Source organism: Onychostruthus taczanowskii, unplaced genomic scaffold (assembly GCF_017590055.1).
Source record: "Onychostruthus taczanowskii isolate IOZ18803 unplaced genomic scaffold, ASM1759005v1 scaffold45, whole genome shotgun sequence".
NCBI classification, from domain to species: Eukaryota; Metazoa; Chordata; class Aves; order Passeriformes; family Passeridae; genus Onychostruthus; species Onychostruthus taczanowskii.
In genome coordinates this window covers 2,937,569-2,951,823 of record NW_024502014.1, presented here as the reverse complement: position 1 = coordinate 2,951,823, position 14,255 = coordinate 2,937,569, and the positions used below count along the sequence as shown (strand labels likewise).

Genomic DNA, 14,255 nt, shown 5'->3' with positions numbered 1-14,255 from the left:
CTTGACAGACCACACATGTTCAGAATGACAAAGTTTTAAACACTAGAAACACACTGGGGAGCCCATTTTAAAAGAAAACTTATAATCCTGCATTATCTCATTGCATGTTCTTCAGTGCTTAAGGGCTCAAGGGGAGGAACTTGCAATGATTCACTGCAACATTTTGATGTGAGAAGCCAGAGGACCAATCCCTTTTTTCTCCTATCCTGTACAATACTGCAATGAAGAACAGGTGAAGGAAAAAACAAAACAGGAGGGATGCAGATAGCAGATATAATTACTAACGATGCTACTTAAGTTCTCTTCCTGAGAAGCTTGTTTTTGAATAACCAAAATTTACATTGCTAATTAAAATTTTCCACAGTCTTCTCTTCTGAAAGAGCTCCCAAGCTGTTTTTCTACACTTACAGACAGAAGGAAAAGCACAGCCCTGATCTATTCTTTTGTGTACCCTCAGCAGTAACGGCTATCAAGGAACAGCTGAAAGAATAAAATCCCCTAAAACCAAAACTTCACTGTCTTACTTCCCCGTGATGCAAAGAGATGCTCTCCAGTATTCACATTCCAGAAACCACCTGTTCCCATGGTCAGTTTAACATCTCCTGGGTGAAAGCAGCATTCTCCAAACATAGCTGACTGTTGATCAGCTACCTGTCAATCCAACAAAAACAATGGGACAAGTTAGCTACCGCCTACCAACCTGAAATACTGGGTTTGAAAATATCTCTGTAAACACTTGGAGTTCTGAATACAAGTAACCACTCAGGAACTGAGCATTCAGAGAGGACTCTTTACAATTTCTTAAGCATTTGCAGGCCATTATAACAGTCAGACTTATCACTGGCATCAAATTACACCAAGTTTCACAGTGTGAAGTATCTGTAGGACTCCTTGCAACACTGAAAAACATTATGGAAACAAAAGAAGTGTTTTGGGGTTTAATATTTAACAAGGATAAATGAGGCATTTACAATCCCAGGAAGCAGAACAGAGTAGCTTGGCCTGAATTCCTTTTTCTCCAAATAGAAAGCTGAAGTTTTGAAGTCTTGCCTTCCTTTTTCCTTGATACCCCTCCTGTACCAAATTATTCCACACTCCATTTTTCAACCATGATTATGGTTATTAAATGTATTTACTTATGTTTTTGCATTGGTGAAACAGTAAATTTACAGCTAGATTTAGTCCACAGCTCTTTAAAACAAGACACATTCATGTTAGCTAGGGGACAGTTTTTTCATTTAGCTCAATTCAAGAAGATTTTGCTCCAAATCATCACTTTAGGTTTTCTTATCCAAATTCTAACTGCTGAGGAAAGAACATGTTATTTGCCACTTGTTTTTAGTGAAAAATAAAAAAGGGATAAAAGGTACCACAAGTGGATCTATTAACAAATACTCTTAGAGTTGTTTGGTCTCACTGAAGTCAAGCCAGAAAGGACTTGTGCATAACTTTATAGAGAACAACTGATTTTAAGCCAGACACACACATTACCAGAGCTTAGAGTCCTACATTCAGTACTTAATCATTTGGGCACACAACCTTAGTGGACCTCAACCTCTAGAAATCCCTTCTTGTTCCTTTCTCCTCCTTCCCCCTAAGGTTGCAGACTGGGTTTTTGGAGAAAAATTCAACAATCAATTCTATTGTAGCTAAATCACAGAGAATCAATAGAGAATACTAATGAAAGAAGCAAGTACTAAATTAAAGCAAAATAAACAGAGTATAAATACACAGACTTTAGAAAATATTTTCACTTACCACTGCCATTATTGGAATAGGTACCCCAAATATTTCAGAGTCAGTTGATCCAAAGTTGAAGCTTAAAACAAATCACATTAAAATGACCTTTCTGTTAAAATGAAATCTAGGTACATACAGCCTGGGTCTGGATCACACATAAAAGGTAATGCTACTGACTTATTTTAAGGAAAACATTAAAAATATCACTTTAGGAAACACAGTAAAAAATTTTGGACTTCACATACTATTAATACAAGGTATAACTACATGTAAAAATATTTTTGTGTACGTGTGTATTATTTGGCCTGTGCAGAATATTTAGTATTTCTTAATTAATCATAATTAATTTAGCGATTAATTTAACAGTTATAATATTTTTTAAATTATGCCTTCATAGTTACCTTGTATCTCTCACTGGTGGAAAAATAGACACTGGAATAGAAAGCAGATTGCACAAAGTGGGATTCCAACATTTCTGAAATCAAATGGAAAAAGGAAAAACATCAGCAACCATCTGAGAAGCACAATAAATAGCAACAACATTCTTGGGAACAGCACATACCGTAAAAGGTTCAAAAATGCCTGTGGAACTGGCATTTGAGTAATCTGTAGCATACACAGAACCTAGCATGAAAAGAGAGAACAAAGTAAGATTTTTAGACATTCAAATATTTAAGAGTTTTCTTTAAACATCTCATTGACTCCCATGAAATATAAATGAAGTGTGTAAGAGCAAAATCACAATGATACAATGAGCACAGAGATTTTACCTGCTGCTCACTATACTGTGCACACATTAATTACCCTATTTCCTCATGAACCTGCCTAGAACAGCCAACAGCACCACAATCATAATGTGACTCCTCAGGCATTAGTCCTCAGGACTGAAACTTGCAATTCTTCCACATTTGTAACAATTCTTTGTTCTTTTGCTTTCACAGGTACTTTTCTTCAATCAAAACCAATTAGCTCTGTTAGTCCTCTTTAAATCTTATTCTCTTAGAAGGCTGATTACACTGAATAAATATTTCCCTTCTAGGCAGGCCCAAAGAATAATTTATTCAGAAGTTCGTTTTGTAACAGGAAATACAATTTTTATCAAATATACAAAAGCACAAATTGTAAAAACAGTATCTGAATTCTAGGATATATAAATGAGAAGTAATGAATATAATTTCTTAGATTCCAGTGTGTTTTACTGATATTTAAGAGGAACTGTAATGTTCACCTTTAGTCAATCTATACAGTAACCATGTGTCAACCGTCCCAAAGCAGCAGTTGTTTTTTTTGGCAGCTTCTTCAGCCTGGGAAAAAATATATGAAAAAAAAAATTATTTACAACTGGGTACAATAAGAGAAGAATACTGAATATTTATTGATTGAATTCTTTTATTATTTTCTTCATGATTAATCAAAATGTCCTCAGAAAATACGTCTCTGATTGTAAACTTTTCTTCTAAAAAGGCTGAGCTGGCTATTTAACTAATATTATCCTACAAGTTCATGCTCCTAACAGAAAATAAGAACACTTTCTTACAGCTGCTTCTAAGGAATTCATCTTCTACTGTAGGGGCATCATAGCCTTATGAAAAGAAACTTATAGTCACAATTATAACAGTGGTGAAAGAGTGGTAGATAAAGAAAACAAGATCTTGCATGGTGAGTATTAGAGCAATGAACACAGCAACACATAGCTCAGGGCTCATTCGTGCACTAGATTAATCCAGCACAACTTATTCCACAAACATTTTCCAATTCACAAAATGCAAAATGAATGATGCAGTATGGTATTATTTGTGAAACTGCAAAACACTGGCATAACGCAGAGCAGAAATGTAAGAGGTTCCACTGAAAAGAAATTAAATCATCATGCAAAACCAGAGGACAAACAGCTTTAAAACAAAATACAATCACTAACTGTATAAACTTGTCAAGTGAAATAAGATGACTTTATTATGTTGCTTATGTATGAAGAAAGCTTTTTGCTACTATGCCTTTCCATAATGAGAGGAAAAATTTGTACAAATATAAGTTACTATTTAGGTAGACAGGCTTTGAACATTAACACAAAAAAAATCTGGTTCTTCTGAGAAGAATGAGCAAGACTAAACTGAAGCAATTACAGCCAATAGCCACAGAGTCATGGAAGGGCCTGGACTGGAAGGGACCTTAGAGAGTTTCAACTCCACAGCCATGAGCAGAGACATCTTCCCCCTAACCAGGTCACTCAAAGCCCCATCCAGCCTGGCCCTGAACACCTCCAAGTCACAAGCCATCATTATGACTTAAGAAACCTACTGCTTTTCCCTTTCCAGCTTACCTCATGTATGTTTTTAAAAACCCATGACAACTTCATAGAAGCCTGATGTGTTGAAAAAGTAAGAAAACTGGGTGCCAAATATCGATCATTCCCAGTCAAGAAATGAAGCACTGTAAAAATAACATGGATTACCTGTTCCAAAAGAAAACAGTTACTTAGTTTTTCATCTTGCCCTTTAAAGGTTACTGATCAATTACCTTTAAAGGATGACGACAGAGATGAAAGCTGCTAACATTCGATTCAGAAAGCTAAACTCCTTTAGAGGATCCTTGAGCAGGTTTATGTAAGGACAGCCTTCCTGCAGCACACACCACAGGAAAGAGCAGCTGCTCTAAGCAAGGCTGCTTTAGCACTTCTGCTGGAGCACTGAGAGCCACTGCTCTGCACTGCCAGCACTGGTCACCGCTGTGAGCACAATGCTTGATGTGGCTGACAGCACTACACACTGTTATTCCAGTGGAAGTTCTCTTACTGTTCACAGGCTCAATTATGACTTAATAGATTTACCAAAATTTAATCATTAATCAAGTTTTCACAGAAGAAGTAACTGGCAAACCCAAGAATTTAGTTTCTTATTGTGACTGTGCTGGTCAGTTTCCACTTAGAGGAAAAGTAACTTTTGGACTTAGAGGAAAATATTTCTCTTCTAAACCATGAAGCACAAGCCACAAACAGCATAAAATGTACCTCCTACAGATAATCTGAGCAAAGGATACATGAAAAAAGCAAGCCAAGAAACCAAAAGCCCAAACCACTTCCAACCCAGACCTACCTACATCCACAATCTATGCTGTAGTGGTGTTAACATGCAATGTTTTAATATAACAGACTGAAAAATAACAAAATGAGCCTCAGACCTATAGGCATCTTTTTCCATAATAATTACTTTAGGCTACCAGTACTGAACTTTATTTCTTGGAACTATCTTCCGTGGATATTACCCAGTTAAATGTTTACTGCTCAGTAAAATGATGGCCACAGCACATCACATCACCATGTGAACAGGACACTTGCAGTATTCCATATAGTGCCCTTACTTGTCATAAAGTTAAACACCTCTAATATATCCGAGCAGTATCTAGATTAGTGCAGTTTTACCTTCAGCAGAAGGGAGTTATTCCAGGAATTCACAAGTTCAGCACTTCTTAAGTCTTGCCAACTTATGAAATTATGAAAGGGTTTCCCTGTTCTCCTGAAAAACAGTATTTGAGTGATTAAAACTAGAGAACATAAATTGCCCAAAACATTCAACATTATTCACCATTTCCAGGACACCAATCAGGACAATAAACACTAGGTCAGTTCCTATAACAACTGCATATCCTCCTGGTGGATTTGAAGAATTATTAAATCAGCACACAGACCTCTGGAGTGTCAGACTTCTCACCAGAATTAAAAATACGTATGTATTCATCTCTTCCAGTCTATAAAGAACAAAAAGGCCACAAACTCACAATCTCTTCTGAACTCTCTAAGGTGTGGCTGTGCAAACACAGGAGAATATGAGTGACTTGACAATTTTTACTTCTGAGTTGAACACTTCTACAGTCTGCTCCCATGCAGCCTATGAATACAAATTAATACAAGTTCATTTTAAAGAACACACAACATACATACTTGTGCCATGTAATGAAAGTTCCTCTCTGGGTGGAGATGCCAAGACCAGCAATTTGCCTCATGTGAAGTCCTGCAGCTAAAAACCGAAAATAAATGACAATCACAAAAAAATCATTTATTTGGAGAAGCAAATATTACTTCCTCAATATAACTATAAAACCTATGGAATACTTTGGAAAATAACAGTTTATGAGAATATAAATCTCTACAAATCGTTCAACTAAGTGTTAAGAGCATTGAAATGTTAGAGAGCTCTGAGCCAGACAACTGATTCCAAAGCAGATAAACAAACCTACATATTTTGCAAAAGCAGTTGTGGCACACGGGCCCTTTCCACCCTCTGAAAGACCTGTCGATACTTTATATGAACAATCCCAGAGACAAGCAGGCAGATTACATAGGCCCACATAATCAATTAAAATTTGTATTTCACATGGATGGATGTGAACAAAAGCACCAACAAAAGTACCTTTACAGACTTAGGGAAAGAATTTCTATAAAGAAACAAAACTAGATTGATCCTGCAGACAGTAAATAGATAAATATGAATATACCATAACTTTTGGCATCACTTTGATAATGACATGTCTCACTTTAAATATTTCTTAAGCCATGTTTCAGAATTCCTAAGAAAGAATTTGCTTAAATCAGGTACCACTGAATGTAACAAAGTATACTTTAAAGTCAGAAGCACAAAAATGTACATTTGGGTATACATCAATTTTGCTGTTAAACCTTACCTTCGAATAACTGTTACAGAACATTTTTTCTAACATAAGTGTAAATAATTAAATACATCCATAGCTATTTTCAAAGCAGCTCTGGTCAGCTTGCTAATTACCCTCCAGCCATACTTACAGAAGCAAAATCACATTAAGCAAATACACATTAAAAAATTTCCACTTAAATGACAGACTACCCACCCTGTCCTAAGTACTGTTACTCTGAAGGGCTCTCAATCCAGCTCCTTAAACAAATCACAGGTTAAGCAGGTCCTGCTCATACGTGTTCTCATGTTAATTTTCACGTGCAAAGTTGCTCACTTGTGTGAGCATGTCCTGCAGACTTTACACCCAGCACCCTCTCAGTGACAATTACAGGAGGGGTTTCACAGAGAAAGGACACATCCTGTGCTACTCAACTCTACGTGTGCTTCTGCACCTCCCCTTGCACTGGGTCCTTGCATTCCTGCCAGCAGTGCTATCAATTCCTCAATCAGCTGAAAATTAAACCAGTGCTTTCGCAAGGCAACCTGCTCCACCTGCCTGCACAAGTGCTGCTGGTAGCGGGAGCGTACGGGAGGAGGACCTGGGAGTGGGTGGCCTGAGAACAGCACTATTTCTTTTTCAGGCAAAGCCACAGCTTTCAAGCACTTCCACAGCTCACTAAGGACTACTGGCATGCATTACTCCTTCCCATCTCCACAATCTGCACAGTCCCACCACTTTCCCTGCGTCAGCTACCATACTCTCCAGACACCCATGTAAGTGGAGCTAACTTCCATTACAGACAAAAACAACTCTAAAGACAAACATGGGTATTTTTCAGTTAAGCTGTGTGCCACAGTAAGAGAGTTGGGACCATGCAGGCAGAAGTTTCCACCTTTAGGTAGTACTGAACTGCAGCAGCTCATCCACACGTGCACGGAATCACGTTTAGCTCTGCAAGCCCTGCAAACCCAAGCGTCACTGCGCTCCTTCTGCTTCCAGACAGTCATTCCTGCCCTGCCACCACACCCTCTCTTGCGTCAGCACAAACATTGGTGAAGCTCTGCTGGCATAAACAACAGGACAGTGATTCCACTCAGGAAGCTGCCCTAGACTAGGAAAACTCTGTAGAAAAGGGGTGGCACTGATTCTTTTGACAGCACTATGAGTTATGCTTACACACCTACTTAAAAATAACTTGCCAACAATGTGTGCAGCTTGGCCACAAGGAAATCTTCCCTTTTTAAAACTAGCTGAAAAACTTGCTTCCTGACTTGTGCCACAGAATGGAAATGAAGGAAGACAGTAAGGTCTTTGGGGGTTGCGGTGGCATTACTATTCTTGTGACCAAACAGTTGTGGCTGCTGACAAAACAAACCAAGAGCCCAAAATAATCAGCTTCAGCTTGCACCTGGTGATATTTACTTTCCCTGTTCATTAGGCAGTCTTCCAAAGCAAGGGACAAGCAGTTTTGCCAGGAGCCATGTTTGAAGAGAGCAGAGCAACACTGGAGACCAAGCAAGAGGGGCTGAACAGGAGGGACTGAATGAATTGAATGAAAGAGTGCAATGTGCACACACAGGCCAAGGAGGCTGGGCCACTGTGGGAAGGCAAGCTGGGGTCCAGGTGACAGGTTCACAGCACCAACATGGCACAGGTGATCCAGGACGGATGGCAGAACACTAGAGGTAGATCAATATGAAAGCTGTGAGAGTTGTAGAGAGTAAGAGCTAGGTTAGAACAGCATCCAGAAAAGTGGGGGGAAAACCCATCAGAGGTTTATCAGAAAAGGGGAGTTGTATGTATTCAGTGTGTGAAGCACTAGGAATTTTTAGGCTAAAGTACAAATAGGAAAGAACAGTAACACAGGAATAGGATGGTAAGAACCACTAAAGTTTGAATGGGAAAAGGAGGAATATCAGGTTGCAAGGGAGTGAGCCCAGCTCTGCAGCATCCTGCACTCATTCTCACTTGCACATACAAAGTGGTGGTAGAACAATGGGGCACTGGGAAGGGGAACAAGCCTGCTCTCTGTTCCTGCACAGAGGCATCTGCAGGAACAGACACTGGGGAAGGATACATGCACAAAAAGCTGGAGCCACAAAGTGCTGGCACTGATGCATATATCAAGTATTCACATTGCTTCTACTTCAATCCTAATCTGGCCCCAATGAAAGGAAAAAGGTAATTGAAGAACCCTAATTTACATAATGATTGAATAGGCCTTAAAGCATGTAGTCTTGTGCCCAATGATGATTTTCAGTACTAGCTAAAAGTAGTTCTAATATCGAAGTAACTAGCTTCACTAATTTTGATAAACAATTTCTCAAAATTTAGGCCCTTACCTTGTACAGCCTCTTTTATTACACCAATAAATTGACTCCATAGAACTTCAGGATCTAATTCAACCCATCCAGGATGAGGATAAAGTGATTCTACCTGTTAGGGAAACACAAATAGCACTATTATGATCTCTAGAAATCAGCAAATACGTTTGGGTTTGGGTTGCATTGTTTCATTGTTCGTTTTGTGAATCTCCTGCAAGAATAGAAACATCAGGGTAACTTTAAAAACATTGTTCAACATGGCTGTGTGATCTCTAGACCTCCTCTGTTCCGGGGGAATAAAGAAGCTCAAACCCCTTGAAATAAGGAAGTCCAAACCTCTTGGAATAAAAGAGCCTGTAAAACCCCTTCCAGAGCTGCAAACAGGAAAGCGTCTCAGAAAGCCGTTTCTGCTGCATTGCTTAATTCTGACGTCGATGCCTCTGAGCTTCTCAGCGCAGCACAGCAGGCCAGGGATCACCTGGCAGACGAGCTTCCAGCGTCAGGGAATGAGCTCCACTGAGAGCAGCCCCTTCCATCTCCGCAATCCATCAGATTTCTTACACTTCTACTCGCTGCAAGCTTCTCATTGCAATACGTAACAGTAAAAAAAAGTTAATTCTGGAGATTGCCTTGATCCTAAAATCACAAGCGGTACCAACCAAAAACAGCCTGAAATTCATGTCCTGAAGTTGACACTTTTCCACATAGCGCTGTTACATGATGGGACGCGTGTAAACCTAAGTCCTACGCAAATCTCAGCTATGCCCTGCTAACAGAAGTGGTTTTGTTCAGACAGAGATTAGTCGATAAGCGGCCGAAGGTAAGGTAACCAGGAAGGGTGGGAGTGGGTGAGCGCCGAAGTAACGGGGTGAGCGCTAGGGCGGTCCCGCGGGGGTGGGGGGCTGTGGGTTTCCTTTCAGCCCTGGGAGGCGGAGCCGCTCCTGTCCGCCCTGGCTCAGGGGATGCCCGCGCACCGGGACCAGCCGAGCTGGCTGAGAGCCTCTGCGAACGCCTGCACGCCGAGCCCCGACGGGCAAGCCCCGCAGCCTCTCGGGGGCCAGCAGGTCGGAACCGCTCGGGGCAGTGCAAGCACGCTCGGCCCCGCCCGGCTCCCGGGACAAGTGCTGCTCTCGCCTCTCGGCCCCGCTCTGCACCGGGGGCGCGCCCCGCAACCCGCCCGCACTCACCTTCCTGTAGCTGGAACCCCTGACGGTGGCCGCCCGGTCGTAGACGTGGCACTTCACCACCGTGCTGCCCACATCCACCCCCAGCACGTACCGCGTCGGGGCGGCCCCGCTGTCGGGCTGCCCGCACGGCATCGCCCGGCGCGGCACGGCCCGGCGCGGAGCGCGGAGTGAGGGCGGCCGAGCGGCCGCGGGCCGCGGCCTGGGAGCAGCGCGGGCGGTGCGGCCCCGCCCGCCGCGCCCTCACCGGGCAGGGGGCCGGGCCCTCGGCCCCGGGGTCCCACGGACACAGCAGGAACGTGAAAGCGAAGCCTCGCGTTTCGGCTGTGCAGTGTCTACATAATCTACCACATGCACGTAAAAAAAAGGCTTTTAGTTAAACACCTTTTTCTAAAAGGCTGAATTCAGCCCCGAGCGCCGCGTGGAGAGATGCCCACGGTGCGATGCTGATCCCCCGTGATCAGTGTCTGACCCCAACTTCTCCTCACACTAAACGAGGTGTTTTTCCTCCTGGGATTTGTCACTGAAGGCACTGAGTATCAATGCTGGGATTAAACACAGTTACACAGTCATGAGCTGCAGCAATTCAGCAATTCACTGGTGCCATCAGTTTGCTTTACAGAGGGAACGGCATCTAAAATTACTGCTGAAAAAGAGTTAGTGACAGAAATGTTCCCGTATTGCCCTTAGATGGGGTGGTAATTTTTAAGCAGAAACAACCAGAAATATTAACAGTAAACCAATAAAATTCAGAATGCTCAACCCCAAACTAATACCAGTAGAATTTCGTTTTAACCCAAATGTAATCAGAAGAGTTTGTCAATTAGTTTAAACTAATTTAATTAGAGCAGAAAAACAAAAAAAAACCACACTGAAAATATTTCCTCCTTGCACCTCTAGTTTGGCCCCTCTTAGGAAAAAACTGCAGTATGAACAGTATTATGTGAGATAAGTCTGGCGTTACTGGATCTTTAAACCAGGAATACTACTGACAGTGAAAGCCACATTAAGAGGCTTCTCACCTCACATGAACAGTCGCAGAGGTCACTGGGACAAAGGTACAGATCACGAGGAAGTGAAGGCACATGAAAGAGAAAGCCAAGAAACAAGTGCTTTACCTCTCCTCCCTAAGGAACAACACTACAAAATCACAATCTCTTTGACTTTCTATTCTCTTTGATTTTTCTTGACATACAGCTAATAGATGTATGTCAGAGAGGAACCAATTGTCAGAGAGGTACCAGTACTTCAGATTCTGATGAAGAGTACTTTCCTTCAAACTAATTTATCAAAACTAACAGCATAATAATAATAATCACTTAAAACTTCTGATGAAAGCTCCCTCAATAAGATTGAACATGTGTAACTGGTACAAAAGGCTAAAACCTCTCCAAACATTAAAAAATTAAGAAGCACTAGGAAAAAAGGCATCTAGATATCCTTTGTGTTTTCACAGTATCAATACAAGCAGAGCCTGCCTCACTGCAAGATTAAGCAAAACTTTAAAAAGAAAATGGATACAGGTTACTTTTTTCTTTCACAAGTTCCTAATGCAATAAACACATACCCTTTTGATTGCATGGAAGTGGCCATGTAAAGTCGATTTCTTGCAGATCTTAAATTCTGTTTAATATGTTAACAAAGAACTTAGATGTGTGGAAAAAGATAACCTGAACCAACTTGCAAAGTGTCAATGCATACATAATCTTAGTCATAGACAGCATGTATTAAAATTGCTTAATTTATGAGAGGCTTATGAAATACAAATTTCTTAATATTGTTCTGTTTGTAAAGTCATAAAAGCAATGCCATAAAAGACACAATGTGCTTTGATATGTGCAGAGCGTGTCCATACATGACTTATCTGTTGTTAGTTTATATTGGTCTGTCATAAATCATCTCACTTTCCTGGACACTTTCCTGGCAATCAGCCTGCATAACCCCTACCAGCAGCCCGAGTCCTTCTGTTTGGGTGAGAGCATGGGTGCCATGTCACTGCTCAAGAGGGAGCTGGCACACCTGGGGTCACATACCAAGTACCTCAGCAGCCATGTCCCGTACTTCTGCATCTTCTCTGCTGAAATCCTCAGCTTCTTTGCTCTCTGAAAAGCGTGGCTGGTCTTATATTTTACTGGGTTATCAAACCAAATGAAGGAGTGGAGGCACTCCAGGGACCTGCACAATGCTGTAGCAAAGGAAAGAGTGATTAAGTAAAACCAATCAAATGGCAGAACATCAGGGTCAAGCAGATCCTACACTGCTAGCAGGGACAGCAAAACCCCTATCATGATTTTTACTGAATATAATTGAATATTTATAAGCAGTGTCATCATACTCTGAATGTTTCAGTCAGCAAGAAACAGACTTCATAGGATGGTGCAAGAGACCTTGAGAGATGGAACTGCCACAGACCCAGCAGACCTAACTCCCAGAAAGAAAACATTATCTTGACACTGTCTTGATATTTTCTAGGGCCAGAGTATTAAATAAAATTTCCTAATTAACTGTATTTTTAATTGTTAACTAGTTTTGGTTTTTTTAATAGAGTATTCTCAGGTGCATTGCTGTTGTGTTGGAGCATCTTCATTCACCTAAGTCTTCCAATATCAATCAAACTTGCCACAGGCACTGCTAACAGGATTCCAGATACTGAAATCTTGAAGAGAAAGACCCAAAATTTATAATACATGGGGGTTTTATCTTCTCTTCCGCAGCTGATTTTTTTGGTCAAGGAGCATCTATCTTCCTACTGCCTCCTCAAACTGTCAGTTACCATTTTACCCACTTATTTAGCTCTACCTTTTTAACAAGGTTTAACATTATGAAAGCATTGATGTAGGGCCCTTTGTCAGTTTGCACATGAACAAGAAAGAGCCCACTAATTTCTGTTGCTCCACTGGCTGGTGCAGCCCACATCCATCATTCATTAAGATTCACCTAAAAACGTAACAGACGGACCAAAATGAAAATGATCATCTTTATGCAAATGTTGTTGCAATAATTTACCATATGACTGTTTCTCATCAGTTCCTCCTGTACTCCTGCAGAAGTTACTACTCTTCTCGAAGTCAACAGACAGAACCACATGCAATGACATCACTTGATGAATCATGTTAGATTTGTGGGTAATTTGAGCTTTAGGCAGTCATGGGATGTTTCTTAAGGAGTTCCATTCTTGCTAAATTAACCCACCCTCACACTACAAACTGTACCAACCCAGCTGTTCTCGGGGCTCCATGATGAGCTATTATAAAAATTAACACACAGGAGAGTGCCAATCTGATTAATTCCTTGATAAGATTCATAATGTGGCAACATCGTTTGGCATGACCCAGAGGGAGCAAGTAATAAGAGACTGGTCAATCCAGGATTATCACTAGAGGATTGCACATCAAATCTGTGCCCACATGCATGAGGGTTTGCACCGTGCCTCAGGCACAAGTGGTCCTTCCTTTCAGCCAGCTCTGCATCACAAGTAAACTCTGACAGGAAATGAGGTGGACTTTAGGACAGTTAAGTTGTAAGCCAAGAATTTATCTATCAAAGCAAGTGAAGTGAAAACTGGTGTACTTACTTTGTTAATGTTTCATTATTTGCCCATTATTTTTACTGATCCTAAGGAATATCTGCATTTGGAGAAGAGCAATGTGTATTAACAAGCTAAGTGTCCATCATCCTCTGGATGTCTCTTAAGAAATGATTGTGTGGAGTAAAAATGACATAACTATGAATAATTTTAAGAAAATGAGTGATTGAGTTCCTGTATATATATGTGTTTGTGTGTGTACATATATATGATTGTCCTGTGTAACTAGAAAATTCAGGGCTGAATAGCTCTTTAAAAGAACATTTATTTCAAGTTTAGAAATTAATGAAAAAAAATATTAAAAAGGCACAGGGCCATCAATAAAGCTTAATTAGAACAAGAGAATGGATATACTAGAATCTAAAGGGATGAAAAAGCACTTAAGAACTATTGTTTCAGTAAGACCTAGCCATTAAAAATAACTACAATTACATAAACTACAGGACTAAGTGTGATAATCAACTTTCATAAATCACTGCCAATGCAGTGACATTTTATCGACCAAGTTTTACCAGAAAAAAAAAGTTTTAATGAAAAATGCTTTTTCTGTCCTTCAAATAATAGGAACCAGGTTTACTATTTGCACTTGACAGCATTGTGACCACTCCTTTGATCTGTATTGTATTTCAAAGCAAAATAAAACAGCAAATTTGTAAATTACAGAAAAATAAGAGTAAACACCCACTCAAAAATTGACAGCAATAAGAAATTGTTGTTGGAACCATGGATTCTTTTAATAAAGAACAGCCACTTACCTCATGATTTCAGGTTCTT

General features: G+C 40.5%; 1 protein-coding gene across 2 annotated transcripts in view; it reads right to left on the bottom strand.

Moving 5' to 3' along the window:
- The window catches only part of GK5 (glycerol kinase 5), a 37,281-nt gene extending 27,199 nt beyond the window's left edge, over positions 1 to 10,082 (bottom strand). For both annotated transcript variants that reach the window (XM_041414460.1, XM_041414459.1), the window contains exons 1-10: positions 9,899 to 10,082; positions 8,730 to 8,823; positions 5,678 to 5,753; positions 5,159 to 5,252; positions 4,061 to 4,192; positions 2,969 to 3,044; positions 2,303 to 2,364; positions 2,142 to 2,215; positions 1,759 to 1,819; positions 525 to 651 (exon numbers count right to left, since the gene is read on the bottom strand). In XM_041414460.1, the coding sequence (XP_041270394.1) occupies positions 525 to 651; positions 1,759 to 1,819; positions 2,142 to 2,215; positions 2,303 to 2,364; positions 2,969 to 3,044; positions 4,061 to 4,192; positions 5,159 to 5,252; positions 5,678 to 5,753; positions 8,730 to 8,823; positions 9,899 to 10,030 (928 nt within the window). In that variant the 5' untranslated portion in view covers positions 10,031 to 10,082. The remainder of the gene's footprint in view (positions 1 to 524; positions 652 to 1,758; positions 1,820 to 2,141; positions 2,216 to 2,302; positions 2,365 to 2,968; positions 3,045 to 4,060; positions 4,193 to 5,158; positions 5,253 to 5,677; positions 5,754 to 8,729; positions 8,824 to 9,898) is intronic.
- Positions 10,083 to 14,255: the final 4,173 nt, after the last annotated feature.